Source organism: Oikopleura dioica, chromosome 2 (assembly GCF_907165135.1).
Source record: "Oikopleura dioica chromosome 2, OKI2018_I68_1.0, whole genome shotgun sequence".
Taxonomy (NCBI): Eukaryota; Metazoa; Chordata; class Appendicularia; order Copelata; family Oikopleuridae; genus Oikopleura; species Oikopleura dioica.
Window position 1 is genome coordinate 1,593,687 of NC_137292.1, and position 25,040 is coordinate 1,618,726.

General features: G+C 38.7%; 4 protein-coding genes and 2 long non-coding RNA genes across 6 annotated transcripts; 2 read left to right on the forward strand and 4 right to left on the reverse strand.

The window, feature by feature from the left end:
- Positions 1-103: 103 nt before the first annotated feature.
- Positions 104-752, reverse strand: LOC145697538 (uncharacterized). The gene is made up of 2 exons (XM_081774762.1): positions 637-752; positions 104-595 (listed from the first exon to the last, which is right to left on the reverse strand). The coding sequence occupies exons 1-2, from the start codon at positions 733-735 to the stop codon at positions 104-106; spliced, it is 591 nt and encodes a 196-aa protein (XP_081630888.1). The 5' UTR covers positions 736-752.
- Positions 753-996: 244 nt separating this feature from the next.
- Positions 997-2,757, reverse strand: LOC145699272 (uncharacterized). The gene is made up of 6 exons (XM_081776535.1): positions 2,306-2,757; positions 2,048-2,262; positions 1,703-2,005; positions 1,494-1,655; positions 1,243-1,455; positions 997-1,199 (listed from the first exon to the last, which is right to left on the reverse strand). The coding sequence occupies exons 2-6, from the start codon at positions 2,148-2,150 to the stop codon at positions 1,093-1,095; spliced, it is 888 nt and encodes a 295-aa protein (XP_081632661.1). The 5' UTR covers positions 2,151-2,262; positions 2,306-2,757; the 3' UTR covers positions 997-1,092.
- A 374-nt stretch (positions 2,758-3,131) lies between these two features.
- Positions 3,132-3,745, reverse strand: LOC145699131 (uncharacterized). Its single transcript, XM_081776382.1, has 2 exons — positions 3,551-3,745; positions 3,132-3,510 (listed from the first exon to the last, which is right to left on the reverse strand). Exons 1-2 carry the CDS (start codon positions 3,727-3,729, stop codon positions 3,189-3,191), a joined length of 501 nt encoding a protein of 166 aa, XP_081632508.1. The 5' UTR covers positions 3,730-3,745; the 3' UTR covers positions 3,132-3,188.
- A 10,152-nt stretch (positions 3,746-13,897) lies between these two features.
- Positions 13,898-14,718, reverse strand: LOC145697539 (uncharacterized). The gene is made up of 2 exons (XR_014133885.1): positions 14,399-14,718; positions 13,898-14,010 (listed from the first exon to the last, which is right to left on the reverse strand). It is a non-coding gene; the product is annotated as an uncharacterized LOC145697539 (long non-coding RNA).
- A 3,151-nt stretch (positions 14,719-17,869) lies between these two features.
- On the forward strand, positions 17,870-18,661 carry LOC145699869 (uncharacterized). Its single transcript, XR_014134099.1, has 2 exons — positions 17,870-18,157; positions 18,423-18,661. It is a non-coding gene; the product is annotated as an uncharacterized LOC145699869 (long non-coding RNA).
- A 65-nt stretch (positions 18,662-18,726) lies between these two features.
- Positions 18,727-21,185, forward strand: LOC145697395 (uncharacterized). Its single transcript, XM_081774589.1, has 7 exons — positions 18,727-18,897; positions 18,963-19,121; positions 19,171-19,246; positions 19,292-19,482; positions 19,524-19,701; positions 19,762-19,836; positions 20,761-21,185. Exons 1-7 carry the CDS (start codon positions 18,825-18,827, stop codon positions 20,885-20,887), a joined length of 879 nt encoding a protein of 292 aa, XP_081630715.1. The 5' UTR covers positions 18,727-18,824; the 3' UTR covers positions 20,888-21,185.
- The last annotated feature ends 3,855 nt before the right edge of the window (positions 21,186-25,040 follow it).

Consider the following 25,040-nt stretch of genomic DNA (forward strand, 5'->3'; position numbering starts at 1 on the left):
CCAAAAATTGCCCCTCCGGTGCCGCATTTAGGCGTTGAAGATATTCAAGAGCTTGACAGATCTTTTTCAAGATTTTTTTTAGCATTTATTGAGGGATTTTTTTTTATACAGGGCGGCCAAGAAGTGTTTTTGCTTGCAAGATTTCATTCTCAACTTGAAGAAGCTCTTGTTTAAGATTAATGATTTCATTCTTTTCTTTCTTATTTCGCGCTGTTTTGACATCGTCGTTGAGGGAGTTGATTTCGTTGGACAAAATTGGCTCGAAGGAAAAGAGGTTCGCGATGATGTTTCCGTCGGGAAGGGTTTCGAGAAATTTGTACTCCCCGAAATTTTCGATGATTTTTGATCCTCCGTCTGAATTTTCGTGTTCAAGAAGCTTTGGTTCGTCAGGGCAGGAGCGAGAAGTTTCCCACTTGCAATTTCGTCCGCGCTTATCACCGTACTCCGAGCATGAGCACGTGAGCTCAACGGAGATGGATGGGTCGGAGGAGCAGGTAGAAGTGAAGCAGCCGTAGTTTGGAGGATACTGGTTTTCTTCGCTTTCAGGACAGGTTGTTAGGTCGTAGGTGAGATGATCGGGGCGATTTTGACAGAACTAAAATATGATTGATTCTTGTCAAAACAAGAGCAGCTTACATCTTTGCCATGCCATTTTCCTCTTGAAGAAAGATCTGTCTCCTCATCAACAATTTCTGCTGCTGAAATGCTCAAGAAGTAAAAACTCGTAAATTTCATATTTTATTTTCTGTGGTCTCTTTCTTAATTTGATAACCGAGTCACTCACGATTTCATTTTAAAGTGAGCTTTTATAAATAGATTGTGATATTTATGGCGTCAGCGCTAGAAATTGATCCTTATTTTGGGGTTTATTTTTACGCTAAAAGAGCAAAATCTGGGTTCCTCCGTAATAAATTGACATTCCAATGAAAAGTTTTTTCATGATTTTTTTGTAATTTATTTGTTAAATTTTTTGAATCATCTGTAAGTCAGCTTCGAACAGGTTCATTTTCTGGAAGAGCGCGCGCGGGGGAAGTTGTTATCATCTTTTAGAAAAATTATAAGTATACACAAAGGTCTTTAAGAATCCTAGAGCTAGAAGATGGTCAGTGAAGCAAGAAGTAAACATATGCTAAGGATTGTCTGGGAGCCGGAATTCCACGTTTCCTCCGTCGTCGTTTCTGGTTCCGCAGCTTTTGTTGCTTAGAAAATTTATTGAGTTGAGTAAATTTATAATAAGCTTACTTTCAGGTTCAGCAGTAGTTCCAAGAGAAACTGACTGGGTTGAGTCCGATACTGTCGTCGGCTCAGCTGTTGTTTCTGATTCGACAGTCGACGTTGATGTCGACGTTGATGTCGACGTTGATGTGGTGATTTGCTCTGCAGTTGTTGTTGTATTGTCATCATTTATCGGGAAATCGCCGTTTGGTCCTTGATCCTCATAAATTGGGAAATCATCTTAAAACAATCAACTTCATTTTCCTAATATAAGTTACCGGGAAGCTCAAAAATCGTAGTAGTTGTTGATTTTGTTGTTGTGGTTTGTTCGGTTGTCGTTGTGTTTGGCGGTGTGGAGCTATCATCAGTTACAACCGGGAAGAGACCGTCCACGTCGACAGTAATTGGTATCTCATCATCGTCGTAAATCGGAAATCCAGCTAAAGAAACACTGTTTAAAGAGTATAAAATAGATTTTTCTTCTGACTTGGAGGGGTGCCAAGATTCACTGTGGTTGTCTTCGTCGTTGTTGTTTTTGTGGTCGTTGTTGGGGCAGGAGTAGTTGTTGCAGGATCGGTTACGACTGGGAAGAGGCCGCTGTTGTCGGAATTGTCTTCTATGATTTCAATACTATCATCTTCGTAAATTGGGAAGTCTTGCGGCTGCGTTCCGCTAGGAGTTGCGACTGTAGTTGTTGTTGTTGCTGCTCTTGTTGTTGTTGCCGGCGCTGTGGTTGTTGTTGCGATTGGGAAATCGCCATCAGAAGTTTGGTCGCCATAAATCGGAAAATCTGAAATTTTGAAATTCGAAATTTAAAACGACGATTTCTTACCAGTCGGGACTTCAACAGAAGAGCTAGTAGGTGTGCCTGTTTGAACTGTTGCATTACGGACAAAAACGCTGCCGGTACTTGCGCTGGCAACGACCGCATTCATTTCTTGTTCGACTTCTTGGACTGATGAAAGTTCAAATTGAGGCACGTCCGGGTTATTTTCGATGATGTTCAATGTCGGGGTGATTTGAGTGTACACAGTTTGACTTGCTTGCCTAAAAATCATTCGATTCTTACTTTTAGCTTCATTGAAATCACCTTCTTCGACGAGCGGAGAAACTAGAGCTGTCAGTGCTAAAGAGAACATCGATTGATATCAATGTTGCACTAACTCTCGCTGCTGCCGCCTCCAGTCCTGGTTGCGTCTCGTCAATAACTCGGTCTCGATTCGTTTGATATGTATTTGAAGTTTTGTCGAGCAAAAGAGGGTCGTAAGTGATTTTCGTTTCAGTGACTTTTTTGAGGTTTTGAAATGGCACTACTGCAGGTCTGCCAGTCAAAGAATTTTCAAAACCTTCCTATATCGAAACTCGTCGTTACATTTCGAATACCACTTGAAGAGCCATCGCCAGATTGTGCTCTAGAACTTCCGAAAAAGACCAAGATGCCAAAGAGCCAAGCTATCATGACGATTGTTTGAGTATCTCTTCTTGTAAACTTGTTGTTTTCCGCTCTAGTTCTTACTCTGCTTCCAAACGTATCTCAGCATGAAAAGCTTACTTGGCTAATGCGAAATGATTTTCATGGCTGATGATTTTGCACCGCTGCCGAGGATAATTACGAGAGAGGAGGTTTACGACCCAGGAATTCATGCATGCCTCGCTTAGCGTTAAACACTAAGTAAAAGACGATTTGCCGACGCCGAACCATCAAAACGACATCCGTTGCAAATTGCAATCAAAAAAGAGACAAAAGGCAAAAGAGCGTATAGCGCCGTGACAAGTTGCTCCGGCAGTTTGAACTCGCGGATTTTAGTGTCTTATTCATCAACAAACGCAATTCAAAACGCAGCGGTGACGTTTTACATTCTCTTTGATCATGCTCAAGTAATTTACTGTCTTTCGATAATACGGCAAGATAATGCTGATAAAGTTTATTAAACTCTCGAAATTTAAAGAAAGGATATTTTAGTTCGTTATTTTTATTGATCAGGGGCAATGCAAGCGCTCCATCGTGGAGAAAAGCTCTCCAATCCAAAGGGCGGATTGATTGGGTAGCAAGTGCAGGTGCCGTTTGCCTCGTACTGGTCACAGAAGCAGGTCTCCACACAGTTGATCATATCGGCCGAGATTTTGTTGATGCAAATGACGTAGCCGATGGTGTCGAGCGCGCCGGAGTTGTAGAGCTCGTCACAGGTATAGTAGCCCTCCTTCCATGGTGGGATGCAAAGCTTGTCGCAGGCATCCTGGGGACAGTCCTCGGCGAAGCATCGCTCGAACTCGGTCTCCGCTCCGTCGTAGCATCTGAAATCGACGTCTATAAGAAAATTTTTAATAAAGGTACCTCCAGAAGTCATCAGTTCCATAGCCCCATTCCAAGGAGCAGCGGATGTAATGGTCGAAAAGCTTTCGCTGGCACTCTAGAAAGCATTTCGTACCATCTCCCGGTGCCGTTCCAAACTCTTGAAAATACGGCGTGAGAACCGCATAGCAAGAAGCAAAAAGAGCAGCTGAAAGTTTCATCTTGTTCTTTTTTCGAAATAAGTTCGGGGAGGAGAAGTGCGCTTATATTAAGATCAGGTGGGGTCGTTCCCAGACAGACAAGGAGAAGAGGACAAAGTTTCATAGTGAAGCAAATGGTACGATGCATGATTTGACATTTGATTGATCTTAGATTTTATTGAAAGCGATGTTAACAAATTACGCTGAACTTGACCCTACAAGGAACAGTAATTAACAGGAGATGCAAAAATAATCGGCTGAGTGACCTTCCATCTCTGATTTCCAACAATCTCAGTTCTTATTATTTCTTCGTCAGAGCCTGTTTTAAAGCTTTCAATTAAAATTTGTTTCGGATATGCGATTTAGTGACATTTTTTGTCCCGAAATCATCAAAAATCAGCGCTTACAATAAAGTTCAGTTGAAACTCTGGCCTAATTCGATCCGTTGAATTAAGAATTGAAATGTACCGGATGTTCCAGGAAATACGTAAATATTGTCTCCAAATAAAATTGCAGAGGATTTAGATAATCTCTTAATTGATAAACGTGTAAGTATAAGACTGTGAAATTCACAGTGTGAATGACAAAAATGCATTGAGAAAAATTTTTACCCTTGAAAGAGCGCCGATTAACAACCAATCGTTTTTATTGAGCTGCCAAATTTCATTGAGTTGCATCCAAGTGTTATCATCTCTTCCTCCAATTGTCAAAAGATTTCCTGAAGGCAGTCCGACAGCAGAAAAATCAATAATTGTTCTTAAATTCTCCTGAGAAAATTTACGTTTTTTTTGTTTACCTTGGATGCTCTGTTAAAATAATCCAACCATCTTCTGTCAACATCTCTGTTCAGGGCAGGGATGTCAATCAACAAAATTATTTTTTTCGAAGGTTGATTTTTTTAACCGCTGATCACCAAAAAATTTGGCTATGTCAGACGGAAAATTTTTTCGATTTACATCCCTGAATCCACGTGCTGAAAATCCCCCTATTATGGTAGGATGATTGTTGTAGAAACCTAACTCTCCTGCCTGATGGCCTTGATGAGTTTTAAAAGTTGTTTTTACTGAGAATCCATTGAATATCTGACATTCTTTCTCGAGATGGAAAGCAGAACAGATAAGAGCTTAAACAAACATTTAGCTTTTATCAGTATTTTTTCGACAGACAAAACCTTTGCTCCCTTTGTCGATCGATAAAGCTGAATGTTCTTTATAAAAGTCAAAAGAAAGTTTGACAGCAAGCTCTGTAAATTGACAGCCATCAAGTCGGGCTATCTACAAGTATATGAAAAAATTCAAGCTTTTTTTCATGTTGAATTACTTTGAAGAAGCCCGAGTCTCCTCCAAAAACATGCAGCTGATCATTAACAAGTGCGTGTCGCGAGTAGGTAAGATATTGAGAAATGTTGGCACTGAAGTAAAACGGAGGTGAAAATGATATTTTGTTTTGAATCGATCCGTCCGGTAATAAAGCATAAGGCTGATACGAATCAAAGCTTGGAAGCATCACACTTATTTGAGAAGTGGTTTCGGAAGTGTAGAGAAAGTTTTTAATTGCAATTGTCCGATCTGACTTGAAAATTCGGATTTTGCTGTTCTCGACACTATCAAGTCCGGTTAATGCGATTTTTGAGACATTTAGGCGCTTCTTTCGAGTTCTTTATGAGTTTTTAAAAGAAATCGAAAAAATATATTCTCGAGAGTAATCGAACTATTCCTCATAAACTTCGATAAAATACGATTCTGCAGAGCTGTTCGATTTCAAGGAAAATCCGATTTCTGTCAATTCTGAGATATTTGAATTTAGCCAAAGCAGGTTATCAAAATAATCTGAATCCATCCAAATCGACCCATTTTCATTAATTCCCAAATTCAAAAATTTCGTTCCATCAAAAAAATCGAATTCCAGAATCTTAGCATTTTTGAAAGAGCTTGGCGCTTGCTGAAAATCTATTTCGAATTCAAATTTCTTTGTTCCGTTCAGTTCCAGCTCAACAGTCGAGATATGATTTAACTCTTCCAATGTGTAGAAATGAGAATCAGGAATGATTGTTTTGTGATAAAAGCTTGGCCGCCGAAACCGAGGCTGGGCAACTGCATTTTTCGCAAACGCTGGAAAAACATCGTCGTGAAAAGAGAAATAGGGATTGCTTGTAACGAGCATTTTCTTCTTGTTTGTTCTTTGCACGAATTCGAGGTCAATTTTATCTAGAAGGATACGATTGACTTCATCAAAATTAGCCGTAATAAAAGTTATTTCATATCCTTTCCGAAATGAAACTCGATCGAAAAAACAAAATCGAAAACATAATTTTGAATGATAATTTTTTCATCGTAAATGACTCCATTTCCAAAGTACTCGCATTCATCGTTTATCAACCCGCCCGTATTTGTATAAAAAGGATCGTCTTCTGCAAACAATTTTGAATAACAGAAAGATTTTTCTTCGTAATGAACAAGAGAACCGATCCACTCGGTTCCGAGGGTAATAAATTTTCCTTCGGCCTCAAATAAAACGGAGTACAGAGTGTTTGAGAGTGCAATGCTTCTGGAAACAAGAATCAGCATTAGTCGGCCAACATCGATCTTTTGTTGAGTTCAAAATTTAAAAATTTAAGCATTCTTCAATGGCTCATTGACAATGAGCACCCTGATTAGGGTTATTACAGTAAATACAGAACTCGTTCCAGTGGTACGACATGAACCGGGTCCAAGTCTCTTAATTCTGCCGGCAGCCCTAAGTCGCTTTTTCTCCAACCCTTTTCCAATTCTTCGCTCTTTCTGATACGATTTAGAGCAATTGTTGTTGAAAGTTTTATCCATTTTTCGCCCAATCGAACACTCATTAGGTAGAAACGTCCTTTGAAGCTGACAGATGATGTTTTTGCATTGAAATGATTGCTGGCAATGTAGCCCTGCGCTTCTTCGAACCGGTTCAAATTGTAATTGAGAGCGTAATAAAAACATTTATCGGGCTTTCCAGTCGGAGAGCTGTACTGCGATCAAAAATCATAGTAAACTTTGATTTTTTTCTAAATATTTTGACCATTTCAGATGACGACGACTGGAAACACCTTTTTGTCTTTGTCTTTCAAGCGAATTTCAATGTAATGGGTTCCGATTGAAGATCCAAAACAGAGTTCGAAATCTATGGGAGTAAAATTGGGAGCTCCCAGAATACATACAACGATGGTGTTGCTACTTAGAGTTTACTTAAGGGATCCCCCCCCCCGTTTTTGCCATTTTCAACGGCAAACTACTTTTTTTTGGGCTTACAATTTCAAGCGTGCAATAGCGCAAATGAAAGCTCGTTCATAGCGGGTAATTCTCTAGTACAGAAATAAAATTCCGTATACGCAAACCTACCACATGGGGGCGCTGAAGTTAGCGTATTTTGAAAAAACGCCGTTTTGGGCCATTTTCAACGGCAAACTACTTTTTTTTGGGCTTAGCTAGAATAAATCTGCGACTAGATTTAGAAAGAGTAGAGTTTAATCTCAAAACTCTAGTACAGAGAAGTCGTTTGGTCAAGTAAGAAAAAATTTTTCTTAGGAATAACTTTTTGATGCCATTTTGGCACATTTTTGACTTTTAATTGCTCTCTAGCGCCGATTTATGGCCAGAAATTCTAGTGCGGTTCTCATATTCTTATTCAGTGCATCCTAAGCTTTCGATAGACCCCTAATATGACTATTTTCGATCACTTTGAAAAGTCGAAAAAATTGCGATTTTTACGTTAAGTACAATTTACATGCATTTTTGCAATTTTTGAAGGCCGAAATTTCGGGGATAGATGTTCGTAAAGGGGTCATGTGACACATAAAAATGATCCTCAGAACGCGAAGAATCTAAAAATGTCAAATATAGACCCGTATCAAAGACTTACAAAAACAGGGGGGATCCCTTAATAAATAAAAAACTTTCGAAAATTTTTGAAATTTGAAAAAAGGGAGCAAAATTGGGAGCTCCCAAAGGGAGCTCCCTTTTTTGGGAGCAGGGAGAGAGCAGGAGCACGGGTTTTTTACGAGGGAGCTCCCTTTTTTCAGGGTGAGGGAGCAGGGAGGGAGCGGGAGCACGGATTTTCTACCAGATTTCGAACTCTGATCCAAAATGAAAGACGAAGAGACCTCTTATAATAAGAAAAATATAATAAGAAAATAATTAATTATTATTGAGGGACTTACATATATTTAAGCCGATTCGGAACATAAGTCGGAGCATCACCGTTTTCCTTGACTCTCATTAAATTTCCTATTGCATCGACCAAGTAATGCTCCCCATTTAGAAAAGTTGCTCCTGTTGACTAACGCGTTTTGAATGATTAATAAGCTATCAATTATATATGGTACATATGATATATAATATATCATATGAAATATCTGAGAAGATTCAAAAGTACAGAAAAACTCTTCATCAAAACCGTTCATAAGAAAACAAAAAATCAGAAGCATTAATGTTCTGTGCTCGCGATTGGCGATTAAGATCGCCAAGAAAAATCGGAAAATCTTCTTTTTCAATCTCTCGGCCAATCCAGCGACCAGTTATCAATTCAATATCCCCGTTAAACTCTTTTTCGATTCTGTCTTCGGAATGACTTTTGGGAAGAGTCGAATTCGAGTCGCGATCTTCCGATTTCTGCAAATCAAATACAGGTACTAGTCTCTGACGGGACGTCAATTTCTCACATTCGTAAAAAGAACAAGGACATCCACCTGGACAGTATTTTTGATAAGGACAATTCTCGCCGGCAGAATCGGAAGATCGAGTTAACTCAAAGCAAAATGATTCACAGGGTGAGATCGAGCTTCTCCTTGTTGATTTCAGTACGAGCGTATTTGAGCAAAGATGGCGACAGATTTTTTGGTCGTAAAACTTTTTCTTCTGGCATCGAACCAGATTTGCTTCGTTTTCATCTTTTGAAAAAATTAAGGGTGCGGGCTTGGCTTGATCGATTTTAGAAACTGGCTCAGGAAGGATGAACTCTTCAGTTTCATGGCATTGCTTCATCAAATGCCCACAGTAATCCATCGTTGCAATTTGAACGCATTTTTTGTAGTTTCTGTGGCAGGTCGACGTCAGAAAAGTAGTTACTCCTCGAGACTTTTCAAGAGAATACCAGTTCGCTGAAAAATGTAAGTGTAGAAGAAGAAGAGCAAAACGCACTGATGAGGATGATGGTTATCCAGAATATCGAACCAGTTCCAAGATAGAACTGCTGCTGAGAAGGCGTTGAAAAGCCATGTCCAATGGGATTTAATCTCCTCTTGATTAATTTCCATGTTGGTGGTTTTTTGTAGTCTTGTTTTTGCGTGCGTATACTTCTCGTCGTTAAAACACTTTCTGGGAACAAATAGACGGTATCACCTTTTTGCTTGAGAATACCAATACATTGGCAATCCAAGCACTTTAAAATTCGTCTCACTCATTATTTAATATTTTTCTGTTTTACCTGAATTTTAGGTTGCTCCAACGCACTTGCCTTAGCTTCTCTTTCCTCCTCAATAACCATGCCGAGTGATCTCTTCGGAAAAAAAACAAACTCTGACAAAAAAATGCCAATTCGTGAGAAGCGTCGTCCGACTGCTTGTCTGACACTTGGACAGTATGTCTCCGGTCTTATGTCAGTTTCTTTGCTTCACCTTTCCCAACGCTTATTTTTATTAGAGTAAATTGTTGTACTCATCGACTGGTTACGAAGCCGTCAAGCTAGAATTGTCTTCTATGATTTCAATACTATCATTTTTATAAATTGGGATGTCAGGTGTATTAATACCTCTTAGAGTTGCAAACGAGAACTACCTATATGAACCCAGTTTCTGTAGTTAAGGGCTCAGCACTATTGGAACAGAGACTATATTTTTAAAACTTCAAAATTTCTTATAGTTTATTTTCGTTTTTGAAATTTGGGTCCTCCGATCGTGCGGAAACCTAGTTGTTGTTGTTACTTTTGTTGTTCTTGCCGGCGATGTGATGGTCGTTTAGATCGGGAAATCAATCCGAAGTTCTTTCAGAGGTTGATTATTTTAACAAAAAAAAATAGGTCAAAAAACTCCTGATAAGGAAAAATTATTCTAGCTTTCGCGTAATAAAACAGAAAAATGACGGAACATGGCACCCAGCATCACCGAAAGTAAAATAAACGAGTAGCTTTGTGATAGCGGCGGCAGCTTTTTTAAAATATCAAGCGTATTTTTGACACTTTCTCATAATTTGACTCTGTCAGTTTTTACAGGATTTTATAATAAAGAAAAATCCTGCTCCTGAAATTAACTCAAAACAATAGAAGAGGAAGCAATTTTTGTTAAAAAGCATTTTATAAACAGGCACAAGCGTTAACTAAACAGAATAGAAAAAATATTACAGTCCGAAAAGAAATTCCAGCGAGTCTTCAAAATCATCCATCGGGCATGTTTCTAGGCAACTACTGGTTGGTTTTGGAGGTTTCGCAGAAACAGGCGGGCTTAATTCTGCAAGCTTCTTTTTCGCAAATTTCGGGCTGTTCTCGGGTGATGGCGGTAATGAGCAAATTGAACTGGTCGTTGAATGGCCGGCAGAGTCCAGTCCGGAATTGGAACCATTAGGAACCGGGGACGGGATATTGGAGAAATACTCTGAAAACGAATCTTTCGTCTCCAAGGGTTGATATTTTGCCGGCGGCGAAATTGGTTTCTCGATGTATTGAATTTGAGGATCTTGATATACAGGTTGAGTGTGAACGAGTGGTGAAACTGGTTGAGCTGGATGGTTTATTGGAGCAATAGACGCTGGCTGAGCTGGAGGTGGCGCGACGAGCGGCTGCTTGAGGGGTTCTTTCGGTTGATTTGGTGTCCTGAAGTATTGTTGAGGTCACGTATTGATGAAAGTGCAGTTTTAGGAATAATAAAATTAGTTATTCTTGTTTAGCTAAAGCTTGAAATGAGAGCCGAGATGATATATATTTCTTTTCTAAATACCACAAAAACATGTACTAATGGCAGGGGTAGTAAGATAGACTTGCCCTAAATTCACCAGTGATGTGAAATTCATAAATTATCCCTTTGCCCTGTAGCTATTCGCTTTAACCAAAGGTAGTCGCTGTCTATTTAACGCTATCTTTCATCAACAACATTGTCACTGATTATTTTTATTGTCAATAAATCATGAATGATGAAAATTTTCAAACTCAAGAAAAAAAGTCAAACCTTGATGTGTATTTTTCAATCAGCGCCTTCAATCGCATATTGATCGTCCTCTGAATTTCATTTTCCAATTCAAGTTCCAAAAATCGCCTCTCCAAATCCGCTTCTTTTTGCTTTGCCCGTTTGCGTGCTTCTAGCGCTGAGGCACGATTCTTCATCTTTTTTTCGAGCTCTTTGGGCGACGCGGCTTGAATCGGTCGACCGCAGGGGACGACGAATAAATTACCATCTTTTCGTTGCTGTTTGACGGGAGTGTACTGAAGTAAACCTGGTTATTTGCTCACGCAAAAGAATGCTCTAAATAATCAGGGAGAATTTGACCCAGAAAATGGGCAAACGGAGATCAAAGGGGTTTTTTTCGAAGATTCATAGTGGGAATCGACTTTAATTTGAGGGGTTTCGGCTCGAATCGACATAAAATGTCCGAAAAATAAGTCAATTTTCGTGACAAAAAAGCGAAAAATTAATTTTCAAAATCGTGGCAATTTTTCAATCAATTCCCGCCTGCTCCTTATTTTTAATAATCCGTATTAAAATTCTTGTAGTTTTCAAGTCTTCAAAATTCCATCAGAAATAAACCTGAGGTTATTAAAAAAGACCAGAGGCAGTTAATGATTACGTCAAGTCGCTATAATTGGTACAATAGTATTTGACCGATGGTTACCTGTTTCAGCTCGCCGGTATTTCTTTTCAAATATTTCATTTTTTTCGATTTTTTTACTTTTTTCGATTTTATTCTCTGTCTTCTTCAAAGTGTCTTTGTGACTGTTAGAAAATGTAGGTCTATTGCTTTAATATCTATGTGCGTTCTATGTGTGTTCCGCGTTATCATTGAACAAGCGCCACCATGCGCCGCGGCAGTGCTAGAATCGCTGAAAACGCACGCGCGGTTACGTGATACCAGCGTGCTACCACCAACTCCAAAGCTTTCTTCAAACTGTCGCAAGAAGGGGTCAAGTTTTGATATGCACTTATTATAGAAAGAAGATGGAGAAAAAAGTTTTTTCTTCATGTCTGTAACATTCATCCTGATTTGCAAAATAAGGGTTTCGCTTCAATAAGGTTAAGATAAGAGTAGAATTTTAAAAAAATAAAAAAAAAACAGAGCTGCACTATGCCGGCTTCACGCAGTAAACAGCGTGAATGTCTCTCATAAAATCTCGCTGAAGGCCCTTGAAAAAAACAGGGATCAAGTTGTTCAACACTCAAGTTGATTGTCTCGACATAAGGTGCCCTTTGCCGGTTTTCACGCTGTATGACATTCGATATTTCCATACTTGAATTTCGAAACTCTTCACTTTTTTTTTACCTACGTTAGTTCAAAATTTACCTGTACGGCATCAATTATAGTAGCGATAGCGCCAATTTTTAACATTTTCGGGCATTTAGTTTCTTACAAGAACAATAATTGGTGTGGTGATTAACGATTAATAAAGACCTTTTAGAATATTATGAAGTGGTGAAAATCTATCACCAAGAGAGGATGCAAAAAGAAGGATTGAATTCGACACGGAAGCTCGTTTATCAATCGCGCGTAATGAAGAAACATAGATTTATAATGGGATTTCAGCGTTTTCTAAAGGTCGAATCAGCGCGCTAGAATTTCACGACAACCGTACCACTTCAGTTATCGTCGATTAACAAAGAGGTACAGCGCTTTTCTGTCGATAGTATCGCGCTAAAAACGAGTCAAAAGGGCAAAATTTATCGCGAGAAGAAACCATAACTAAGTTTATCATCTAATTTTTAAAGAATTTTTTTAACAGGACCATCTCGGACGAATCCTTTTTATTAAAGCATTACCATGGTAAAACGTACTGTAGATAGAGACTTTTTCATTAATTTTTGACAAAAATAAAATGACGAACTCGGCTTTATAAAAACATGGAGTTTATTTCTATATGTACAAAAATCCAAACGTCGCCACGTTTTTCAAAGATTAAGGAATTCCTCGGAGCAGGGAGCAAGTCCATCAACAATTTCTCCATTTGCGCAGCAGCTTAAAGAATTATCTTATTTAAAAGTTTAAAGCCAAAACTTAAAAACTTTAAAAACGCAAAACGTAAACCGTCGAACATGCTAAAAATATTTGGCGTGTTTGTGAAACAAACAAGTTTACCGTTGTCCTTCGCGGTAGTATCTGAAATCGGGTGCTTCTCCGCAGCATCCAGCTATTTTACCGTAAACACTCAGTGCTTAGATGATGTTTTATGAAGTGTTTTCAATAACAAATACGCTCGTCTAAGCAGATTATTTGCGGTTTTGCTTTTTTTTGAGAAACACGCTGTTATCTTCTCAAAATTCAAATTGGACCAATCAGATTGCCGCATTTAGGCGTTAGGCCTATCAGATTTCAGAAAAATCTATGACAAATCAGATTTGTTTTTTGTCGCTTCTTGAAACCCTAATCCTAACCCTAACTAACTAGCAGCGAAACTAAAGTACTCGTTAAAACAGTTCCTGGCTGATTAATCCTCTGCGTCCTGCTCTGTATCATATTCGCCAAAGCAGGCGGCCCCCTCCGGCTCGCGAAGCTAGAGCCACTTGAGTGATTTGCATCTTCCTTAGGAGCTGCCAAGCACCGTTCTTCCCTGTCAAAGTCGCCAAAATTCCATTTGTGATGGTTTTCGACCGTCCACTCGTTTTCGTGCTCAGCAAGTTTTTCAGAAAGCGCTAAAAACAAAACTTTTCGCGAGAAACGTGGCGTACAGCCGATTTGTCTGCTAGACAATTATTTTGACGATAAATATTTTGACTTTTCATGAATTTACCTTTGTCACATTCGCATCTGTTTCTAGCGCATGTTCCAATTGGATCGCGGCAGTAAAGAACCGTGCGACCGTTGATATCCTTTTCAAGTTGAAAACAAGCATTTTAAGGGCGTAAGCCGGTTTGTTCGCAAATTTGCCTTTTGAGTTCGTTCGAAGAGTTTTTTTTTTAATTTTTTTTTATCAATCGAGTTTACATCATTGTTCGGTTAACTTGTGCGAGACAAGATAAGATAGCGCGTAATCAAAACAGCGCTAGGTTCAACCGATCCTTGGAACCGCGAATGCTGTAACGTGTCTTGATCCCTTCTTCTTCGTCGCAACCCATTCCGCGAAACGGCGCTGGGTTGTATAAACCTGAATGTGTGTTATCGCTCAAACTTTTTTTCAGTTTTACAAAAAGTTTTAAGTATTGATGTTTCAAGCTGATCTCAATGTTGATTTCATGAAAAAGGCCGCGCTCAGCAACCTGTGTAGAAAACCTGATTCAGGATCTGGAAGAGCTGAAATGAAAAGCCGCGCTGCGGCTTTTTTTTAAGAATGAAGCCGCAAAGCGGCTTCGCTAGAATTTTTTCGATGTTGTAATGGAAATATTCGCGAAGCCGCTAAGCGGCTTTCATTTCAGCTATTTCAGACCCTGACTCAGGTTTTCTACACAGGTTGTTGAGCTCAGCTCTCGGCTTAAGGAAATAAGTAGCTTCTCAATCTTGAAAAAAGTCGCTAAGGAATGAGAAAATTTACTTACAGTTGTAGCACTTGGTGTACTCCTTGCAAGAATTATCAATATTGTCCACCGGCTCTCCATAAGGAATCAACCCAGCTCCGGTTGGCAAACACCAGCACCCATAAAAACAGTATTTCCCGATTTGCTTTCTTTTCTGCAAGGCCATTATCGTGTACTTCAACTGTAAATACTACTTTCAAGCTCTAACACGAAGAAAACCATCCGGTCAACACAATTTACATTGTTCTTTTTGAGCTTTTCTTGAGCATGTGAAGCTTGTCGTCGGGGGACAAGGAGACGGCTCCAGTTCGGCGAGAGATTTTTGAGACCTTGTCTGGATGATCCCTTTTTTCAGGTAAGCAAAATTTTTTAATAATAAATCAATTAATAGATCGAACTCTCGTGCCACGATTAATTTCGGAAATGGCTTGTGTGTTTTATCATCAAAGTGAAAGTCACTAATGATTTTGACCATAAACGAACCTAAATTAGACGGCAGTTGTTCAAGCTCGTGTTTTCTCCCAAAGAACGTATGTTTTCCATTGGGTTAGAGCGGTCTAAGAGCCCCTTCCACTGAAATTCAAAAGCCGAATAATTTTATCTGCCCTAAATTATGGTGTCTAATTTGAACTGTCGTAATTCATGGTCTTGAATATTAAAATCCTCACAGGTCAGCATTTAGGCTAAATATCTTTTCGGCTTGTACTTTGGGTTCAAAAATATCTCAATTTTGAACTAACAAAATACTGAAAAATATAACAAGAAAAAAATCATGAGATTTCACGAAAACAAAAATGAGATCATTTTTCTCGACACAAATAAACTCGACCTTGCCGCGACCTTACACGTTAGTAATTTTACTATTGAAATATCTAAGCGATCAAACTCTAGAATTTCAGACTAATCGCGCGTATTTACTGGCAGAAATTCAGTAACAACCGTTAGCAGCAAATTTTTAACACGAAAAGACTAAAAACTGTTTGGGATTCAGGTGGTTTCGTCTGCTAGACAAAATGCCAGGTATGTTTTTTTCAGCGCATATTTCGCGGCTCGCTAATTCTATTTAGTTTGTATGCAAATACGAATTCGTATTGGTAGCGGGAACTATTTTCTTTTTTTGAGAAAAAAATGAAAATATCATTAGCACTCTTTTTTGTCAGTCTAAACAGGGCTCACTTGAAAAGGGGAAATAAACTACTAGCTAGACGGATTATGATTAGCCTCTCTCGCTATTGAGAAATAGCTCTCGCGAGCTGTCTGCACGGCAAATTTCATGTTTAGAAAATTCCCCGCTTTTTGATTCTTGCCGACCTGTGTTCCTTTGGTAAGCTTCGAGGATTCCGTGAAAATGGTCTTCGGTGTTGAGGTCATCAAATTCCATGCTCTCCTGTTTTTGGGTTTTTGAAAGAGATAAGCACTTTTTAAATGGACGAGAAATGATAAACCAAGGTTTAAGAGAAGACACTTGAATTATGTAAAAATGAGATAGAAGAGATAAGTCCCTTAAATTGTATGTTTATGCTTACAAAGCACTAGTTTTAGCACAAACTTCAGGCAAAAATAAAAGAATCAAAAGTGCTTGAAGATAAGATCAATTGCCCTAAAATTGAATAACCACGTTTTCCTATACATTCTAGCGCTCCTTATCTTTTGAATAATTCAGTCGAGATTCTAGCGATAGCGCTTATCAAAGAACAGACAAAATCTAAAACCCTTTGCTTGAGTCCTTCTTTGACCTCATTCTCAAAATTCTTCCAAAACTGCTGTCCTCCCAAAATCTCGTATTGTCCAAAAACGGACGTTAAAAAGAAAAGCTTCAATTTCATTTTTTATCAAAATCAATTTTGAATCAGAAAGTCAATGAGAAGAAAAAGAAACGTGCAAACGTATTTATAGCGAGACCCAAGCGATTTAGGTGTTTTGAAAGGGCGCGAAGCCAAAAAGAACTCTCACTCCCAGAGAAATTGATTTCCAGGGTGGAAAAGGCTAAGTAAAGATAAGGAACGTGTTCGGTTTTTACTCAATTGATTTTTACTGCCTTTTTAGAGGGCGAAAAAGTACAAATCAACGAGTTTTTCTAGCCAACATAGAATTATGTTTCATTTAAAAAAAATATTTTTATTAAAGAAAAATAATTTGTATTAAGATATTTTTATTTTAAAATTGTTTTAAATTTAAAAAAAATAATTCAAAAAATACTTTTTTGTTTAAAAAAATATTTTTATTGAAAAAATTTTTTATTTTCGATTATTTGTCTTTGTTGAAAAGATGAAGCTGCAGCATAAACAAAATTGGTAAAGCATGCGATGGGGTTTATTGTTCTGCAGGTTGAGAATGAGATTGGTAATTTAAAAATTTAAATTGTTAAATAAGGACTGCCGCGGAGACGGTCCACTGCCGGCGCGCGGAAATTTCAACGGGAAGAAAGTGCCTAGTGCAGCTTGAACCACGAATTTTGTAAGCTGGGCAGTTTTTTTCAACTTTGAATTCTTCGATACATTCTTTTGGATTTTTTCTTGAAATACTTTCTACTGTTAAAATAACAGAAGGAGTTTTGAAATTCTAGTTTTTGGAGAATCGTAACAGTCGAGAAATAACGCCGGTCACGTGCTTATCGTTACCTCACTGAAAAAAAACGTAAATTTTTCTTTATCAATCGAGCCGGGCTACTTCATCCCACTTGAGAAAAAACAGTCTGGCAGCAAGAAAATGCAGCGCGACGCTAATGATTTCATTTATCGTCGCGTTGTTATCTCCGCCTCGGTCATTATTTACGAAAGTGTGATACCGCGTAAGCCACAGTTCCACTTGTATCATTTGGGTTAGCGGCAAGAATTCTAGACAAAAGCGTTTTACAAGGCACTTTTTTTTTGACAGAGTTTGTGTCTGTTAATACAAAAAGCCTTTCCCCCGAAGAAAAAAAGCAGAGAAATAGTTTTGTTTTCTGCTCGGCGGATTAACGATTGTCCGATCTGCCGGTACTTTGCATTATTGACCGAATTAAACAAAGGAAGTAACGTTACTAATCATCAATTATGAAAACTTATAATTATGAGAAAAAAACTTGCTGATCTTGCGAAACTCGAAACTCAAGATCACTTAGCAGAACAACGTGTCCGAACTTGGACTTTGAGTAAAGTCGTATCCTTAACTGCCGGTCCGTACGGAAATTCTTTGGCAGATTCTTTCACCCAAATCTGTAGTGCCCCCCTGACAGAACGTTTGAACAAAAGTTAACTCCATTACTCATTCTGTTTGTTAAAAAACCAGCGAAAGTTTGAACGCGAAATTCTAGTGCAGGGGTGCACGAGAAGTTCGATGACATTAGGAAGGTGATTTTTTCGGCGGAATTGAATGAAATCGGCAACTGGTCGGATGGACGAAGGAAATGTCAATTAGCGAAAAAACAGGGGCAACTGGAACAGACCTGAATCTGCACTTTTGGAAGCTGAAAAATGCGGTTAAATCCGCCGGGCTGGATGCCATCGATTCTCCAGTTCACGATGCTTTTTGATTGAACGACTCAATCTTCGATTTTTCAACCACGAATGTTTTGAAACAAGTCATCAGCGCCTCAAATAAGTCCCTTTCACGTTTGCATTTGTTTGCTTTTTTGTAGGCCAAACCACGTTTGAGATAAAAGTGGTCTTTTAATTTTTCAACGATAAGTTGAAGATTTTTCGTAAAAGTGGAAATTACTTGTATTCTTTGAGAGATAAGAAAAAAACGAAAAGAACTGAAAGAAGAAAGTTATTATGAAACTTGGACTTTTCTTTGCAGGTAGATTCAGAATTTCTTTGTCGTATCGTTTTTTGATTGGCTCATTCTACGAATACTGGCTTCTGATTGGCTTAAAACTATTTTCTTCGATCAGGGGTTAGGGTTTGAGATAAGTTCGATTTTCTTTCGGATATTTTGAAATACAGCCACTAGGGGGCGCTTTATTCGGTTTTTAGACCAATCAGATCAAAGTATTTTCTGTCCTGTCGAATTATCAGTCTTCTATTCGCCCCAAATAAACAGTAAAAAATTAAAATACATTCAGTTTCATCATCAATCAAGCAAGTACAAAGCCAAGCCGGAACCGACTACCAAACAGATTTCGATGATTTCGGCAATTACGGCGACGAGGAGCTTGGTTCTGGATTTTTACAAGATTCGATGATCAACAAGCGTCTCGCACCTGGCTCAAATGTCAACCCCTTTTTTAACCTTATCCAAGAATCGGACAAGGACACGGGCAATATTATGGAAAGGGCTAGTTTCCGGGAGCTTCTTGAGGAACGGATTTATCAGAAAGAAAATTTAGATATCAAATCTTAAAAATTGATAAAACCAAAATCAGCAAAATAAAAATCTCTTCGCATCATCCCAAAATCGACTCCAAAATCGTCCAAAGAAAAACCGTCGTGAGAAGAAAGACAAAAGAAAGCGCAAAGAGAAAGTTATGGAACCCATCATTGTGAATGAATACGGAATTGCCACAAATTATGTAGAATCTCCCTCTGAAAAAATGTCAGGCAAGGCTTTTCGAAAGAAAAATTAAGAGCTCAGAAAGCGGGATTGTTGATAAGCCAGTCTATAGACTTCCAAGGGCGGCTAGAAGGATTCAACATCAATAAATATAGCGACTCGCCGATTGTTCAAAAAATTCGACAGGCGACCATTGCCAAAGAAGTGACGATTTCAGACAGGAATCGCGAGCCTGGCGCTGGACTCAGCTCGATTAACTCTGGAAAAACAGGTTTGATTTACCCCAAATTTTTTTTTCTTCAAAATATCCCTTTTTCTAGGAGAAATCGGCAGCGAAGAACAAGCGAATGCAAAGAAACTAGAAGTGATTATGAAAATGACGATGTTTCTCCAAGCGTAAATCGTTTTTGGACTTGCTTTTCGTTTAAATTGGTTATTCAGCGATCCGAACTTCGAGAAAGTGTACAAATACGGCTGCTGGTGCTTCCGAAACGGTGAGAAATCTGTTTTAGGTGGAAGTGGCAACACTATCGATGGAGCAGATAGAGCTTGCAAGGCGTACCAGCAGTGCCACAAATGCATGGACAATGACTACAACGATTGCCCAGCTTGGGTGCCCTATCGCTTCGAAGGTATACAATAATCCACGTCAAACGAAAACCCCTACTTTTAGGTAAAATAAACGATGATGGAAGAAAGACGATCACATGCCTGAATCAAGAAGGAAGTTGCCGTCGAAATCACTGTGAGTGCGACAAAAAACTCGCCGAAGATCTCGCTCTTCATGAAATGACCTTGAATCCTTTGAACAGACGAGATTTTGGATTTGAGCCGGAGCAAGCTTGCAAAAAGTAAGGATCATAACTTATGATTCATAAGCGCAAGAAATACTGATTGATCCAATTTTGTAGAGCTGATTCAAGAAGCATTTCCACCAGCCATGCGACGGAGACAAGTTGCTGTGGTGTTTATCCGAACAGATTTCCGTAAGTATCATAAATAACAGTCTTTAAATTGATTTTAACTTGAATTAAGGGTACTACCGTCGATTACCCCAATGACCGGTTATGTTAAATTTTTCATCGGAAATGAATTCCTCATAAAATTTTGACCAAAAAAGGTTCGAACGTTTCATTCATAAAGTCAACCGTTTTCATAATAATAAGAGTTTTAATTTATTTCTGTACTAGAAAGAATTTTTTCCGAAAAAAATTTTGGTGTCCGATACTTTCAAATAAGGGCTCGATTTGAAGCTTAGAACAAGATGAGGATTATGGTAAGATCATTAATTCTTGAACTAAGATATTTTAGCTTCTAGAGACAAAAATGCGTCGCCAAATTTTGAAAAATGCTCAATTTTAGCAAAATCATAGAGACACAATTTTCAAAAAATTAATTTTGGTATTTTTCTTTTTTCAATCAAGAAAACCTTCTGTCATTTTTAAGATGAAGGTTCAATTTACATATAAAAAATAAAATCAGGCTGAGTTTTCAAGCTACTTTTCGAGCTATTTCGCCGTTTATTCAGTCTATTTTTGCAACAATGATATTTTTAAGCGAGAAATTAGCCGACTTTCTATTGAGCTATTCAAAAACGCCTCTGACAGATTAAAGATCTAAGATAGTTTAACTTTTAGAGGCCATATGATACCCGCTATCCATGCCATGTAAAGGGTTATTCAAGGCTAAAGTTGGGGAAATCGAAGGTAGTACCCTTAAGTAGATTTTAAGTAAATTTTCCAAGATAGAACCTGATGACCGGGAACTACTTGCTTTTAAAGTTGAACTATTTCTATCATCGGCTATTTGAATTAATATCTATTTAAAAACTAAAGAAAAAATGCTTTTATTGTGTCCAGAAAAAATCGCTGTTCTCTATTTGAGTACTTTAAGTAGCCATCTTTTTCTAGATTCGTCTCGAACCGAAATCAAGGAGAATCCCTCCGAAAATGCTGCTTGAACAAAACCTACGATCCAAGAAAACTCGCCTGCTGCCCCGGCCACGAAGTGAAAAACCACGGAACTTGTGGGGTTTAATCGAATTCGCCAAGAAAAACACCATCGCTGAAAAATTCAAACGACGAATGCGAATTCGATGCTTCTCGAATAGAGCGAGTAACTAGGAGTCGATCTATTCCAGAAAATTAATTTTAATTCGAAACATCAGATTTGCGACTTTGAAGAAGTAAGCCGCTGACTGTAAATATGCATTTTTTAAGAAGAACCCTGAATTTGGGATTTGTGGACGAAAAATGCTCAACTTGGCCGAGTGGAAGCATTTTTCTCCCTGAATAAATTTTCATACAAAATCATGCTTTTTATTGAATAATATTCACACAGGCAATTTCCGAAGCTTCTGTTTCCGCTTTTCATCAAGGCCAAGAAACCACTTCGGTCCAATCCCAAAAGCAAATGGCAAATTCAAAATCAGAGGCTAAAAATTTGATCAATTATTGAACTGCAAAGTTGACTTACGAGAGCTCGAAAAACGCCAGAAATCCAAATGCTTAGCTTCAAGGCATCCAAGGTCCCAGTTTCTTCCCTCTTCGTCACCTTCTTCGTCCCCTCTTGCTGTCTTGGAAAATTTACCCTTTGTGAAGGTTACGATGATGCCGTAAATGATCATTAAACAACCCGCGAGGGTGGAACCAGACTCCTCGATCAACTGTCGATTCTGTTCTATAATTGATCGATTATTTTGTTGACTGCAGAATTTTAACTACTGTACCGATAACTTGGCTCATTAGGGCTAAAAGATTGGTAATTATCAATTTGCCGCTTGAAAAAGCGAAAAGTGCTGAAAACCAATTTGGATTGAGTAAAACTCTCATCTTCGAAAAGAACCCTTTGCAAGAAGAGTCTTCTATGATTTCATCATTTTCTTCTCGATCTTTCTCGATAAGCGGCAATTTTTCTTTGAAAACAGCATCAAGGAGGGTTTTTCAATTATTCTTTTGTCAATTAAAATATAAAAAATTCAGTATTTAGTTTTCATTAAGGAGGTCGTCCTCGCTTTTTGGGATTTCGGCACTTTTTGAACAACGCTCACACAAATTTGGGCTTATCAAGGAGGATAAAAACTTCTGTTTTAAAAAAGACTCTCCGAGGTCTAGAGTTGCCACTCCACAAAAGAAAATTTAATTAATCGCGTAAGGAGTTAGAAAGCAATTTACTAGCCTATATGCTAAGTTTTTCACGCTTGGTCTTCCAGCAGGGTGAGTCCTCCGGGGGTCCTCCAAGGTGTCATGTGATCAAGGAAATTCCATTAAATTATTTTTTTACAATTATATTTATATGCTCGAAAATGTTTTAAAATTATTCTTCTTCCAGCAAGATTTTGTCTTCCACCAGTATTAAATGAAGGTCCTCCGGGCGATTCCTGATCGATCAGAAACCCTAGCACTAAATTTTTTTCTTCCAAGATGATCAGAATTTCAAGGCGCATCGATTGAGAGTACTTTCGTCCTCATAGCTCGGTGCGTTCGGAAAATGGTATTTTCGGTGAGTTTAAATGGTGCTAGAAATTTACCACGTGATCATTGGGAAATTTTTCTTTCGAAAATGTCATCCATGTGTCTTGGACACATGTGTTACAAATTTTTAGCCTCCCACGACCATCCATTAAAAAGTTGATTTTTTGTAAGTTTACCCTACATATAGGGTGGCGCGCAAAAAAAAATCAACTTTGGCATCATATATCGTATAGGGATCATTTTTAGATATAATAGGACGGTGGAAATTCCGAATCTGAAAAAAGAAATTTTGTGCGACCTCAGAAAGTACTATTTTTTAGTACTCGAAAAGCTATTTTCTGACCGCCTGCAGATAGAGAAAAAATTTTAGGCTCGTTTGGACACTCGGGTGGGGAAACACGGATTGAGTTGGCCCACTCCGCACGTGGGGCTAAGGCACAGAAGGTGTCAAGCCGAGAGTCAATAGATGCAAGGGACCACGCCGCCGATGCGAACTCCTGCAGAGTCCAGTTCGGGGCCAAGTTTGGAGCAAGTCTCGGTGTGAGACCTTGAGTAAACAGAATCAAGGGTCACATTGAGCCCGAGATTAGGATCAAGCTCATCCTCGGATCAGCCCTAAAAATGAAGATATAGATGACCGAAAAATAGAATTTGATGAAACTACGCCCAATAGGGTAATCAGGGGCGTAGAATCCGAATCTTTGATCGAAAAAGACTTTTAATGACAAATAAGCCACGGGCAGTAATCTTTAGAACAATTACTGCCCTTAATTTCTGAAAGTATTTCCTAGTTCCGGAGAGGCTCATTTCTTATGAGAGCAGTATTTGTTGTAAAGATTACTGCCCTTGGTTATCTAGTATTTTCTGGATCCTGAGCGTCATTTTTTTGAAGTTCTTTTATTAAATCTTTTCCTTAATTAGTTATTTGTTCTATCAGCTGCTTGATAAAAGTTTGTCAATCTTAATTGCTTCCGATTTGAAAATTAAAAAGACAGTTGCGACATATAACTTGCAGCTAAAGACTCAAACAGAAGGCAGAAAAAGGGCAGTAATTGTTGTAAAGATTCCTGCCCTTGGCTCATTTGACATTAAAAGTCTTTTTCGACCAAAGATTCGGATTCTACGCCCCTGATTACCGTCTATGGCGTAGTTTCATCAAATTTTATTTTTGGTCGTCTTTATCTTCACTTTAAGGTCTTATCCGGAGATGAGCTTGATCCTGATCTCGCGCTCAATGTGACCTTTGATTCTGTTTACTGAAGGTCCCACACCGGGACTTGCTCCAAACTTTGCCCGGAACCGTACTCTGCAGGAGTTCGCCCCGGCGGCGTGGTCCCTTGCATCTATTGACTCTCGGCTTGACACCTCCTGTGCCTTGGCCCCACGTGCGGAGTGGGCCAACTCAATCCGTCGTCTGCCCACTCGGGTATCTCCAACATATCCGAAAATGAGATATCTAGCTCTTTTATATCAAAAGCTGAATTTTTTGCGTGCCACCCTACTAACATATCTCTGCCAAAATCGTCATTTTGACCTATTTTTGAACACGCGTAGAACCACCAAAACTCAATCGCGAATTCGAACCGTAAATATTTTTGAAAGCTTATACGCTGGTCTAAAGTTGCCATATAAGAAAATTTGAAAATTCAAAAAAAATCATTTTGTAATACAATCGATCAAACCTTGAGTCTCAAAAACTTGAAAAAATGAGTTTTTGAAAGAAGGTTTATCTTATATAACCTTTACACAAGAAATACTATTTATCATTTTTATCTTCTAGAGACCATCATAAATAAAAATAAGGCAATAACTTTCGATGAAAAAGTCACAAATTTTCGAGTTTTTCAAATTTTTCATCAAAATCTCACTTTTCAAGTGCGATTTTGGGGGCTTTCCTCTGGCTTTTTAAAAAACTGATCAACACAAACTTTGCAGCTCTTTTATCGAGCTTTTAAAATCTGGAAAGAAAATTTGAAAATTCCGATTTTCTCAAAACCGAGGACTACCTCCTTAAAACCGTTTCTATTAGACTCGTAAAAGAATCCTTCGATTCCAAATTGTACCAAGGCATGAAGAGGAGTGAAAAAATTGTGGACAAGACCATCATTCCCGCAAAGCCATGCAAAGCAAAAGAGCGGAAATCGTTAGGCTCGTCATATTGAAAAGTCGCGGAAGTTGAAGGTAGAATAAAAACATTGAGATTGCTGATCCGTATTGAATGGTCCATCCGTAGAGCAAGTTATCCGACACGCCTGGCTCTGCAACAGCTAGAAGAATGTACCCGACAGTAACAGAGGATTTAAAGATATGAAGGCCTAAGCCAAAGCCAAGATTGTCACTTAATAAGCCGGCAATCATCAGAAAAACTCCTCCAAGGGCGCCTGAAAGTGACACGATCTTGCCAAGTTGTGCGGTTTGGCTTGGGCAAGGCTGGTTTTCTTGACACTCATCAGCGAAGAAACCACTTTTGGAGTAGATTTCGTCGAAGGTACTCCATGCATAGGGTTCGCGCCCAAAAATTAAGTGCTCGAAATTCAAGATTATTACAAGTCACAACATAAATGCAAACCTTGTTAAACGTGCTGACATTGAGGAAGTCCAAATAATATCAATTAAAAAATCTGACTGCAGAACCGGGCTGCCCGCCACCCCTTATAATTCATAAATAAAGGTGAAACGGGGTCATATGTTAAGATGGCTGACAAGAAATTCAGCTG

Excerpts from the sequence above, each read along its gene's own strand:
- LOC145697538 (XM_081774762.1), bottom strand. The coding sequence starts at position 735 with ATGAAATTTACGAGTTTTTACTTCTTGAGCATTTCAGCAGCAGAAATT. Across the intron at positions 596-636 it reads GAAAATGGCATGGCAAAGAT|TTCTGTCAAAATCGCCCCGA; the intron begins GTAAGCTGCTCT and ends ATCATATTTTAG.
- LOC145699272 (XM_081776535.1), bottom strand. The coding sequence starts at position 2,150 with ATGAATGCGGTCGTTGCCAGCGCAAGTACCGGCAGCGTTTTTGTCCGT. Across the intron at positions 1,656-1,702 it reads GAATCTTGGCACCCCTCCAA|CTGGATTTCCGATTTACGAC; the intron begins GTCAGAAGAAAA and ends GTGTTTCTTTAG. Across the intron at positions 1,200-1,242 it reads AACTACTGCTGAACCTGAAA|CAACAAAAGCTGCGGAACCA; the intron begins GTAAGCTTATTA and ends AAATTTTCTAAG.
- LOC145699131 (XM_081776382.1), bottom strand. The coding sequence starts at position 3,729 with ATGAAACTTTCAGCTGCTCTTTTTGCTTCTTGCTATGCGGTTCTCACG. Across the intron at positions 3,511-3,550 it reads GGAACTGATGACTTCTGGAG|ATGCTACGACGGAGCGGAGA; the intron begins GTACCTTTATTA and ends CGTCGATTTCAG.
- LOC145697395 (XM_081774589.1), top strand. The coding sequence starts at position 18,825 with ATGGAACCCATCATTGTGAATGAATACGGAATTGCCACAAATTATGTA. Across the intron at positions 19,122-19,170 it reads GATTAACTCTGGAAAAACAG|GAGAAATCGGCAGCGAAGAA; the intron begins GTTTGATTTACC and ends CCCTTTTTCTAG. Across the intron at positions 19,837-20,760 it reads GTTTATCCGAACAGATTTCC|ATTCGTCTCGAACCGAAATC; the intron begins GTAAGTATCATA and ends ATCTTTTTCTAG.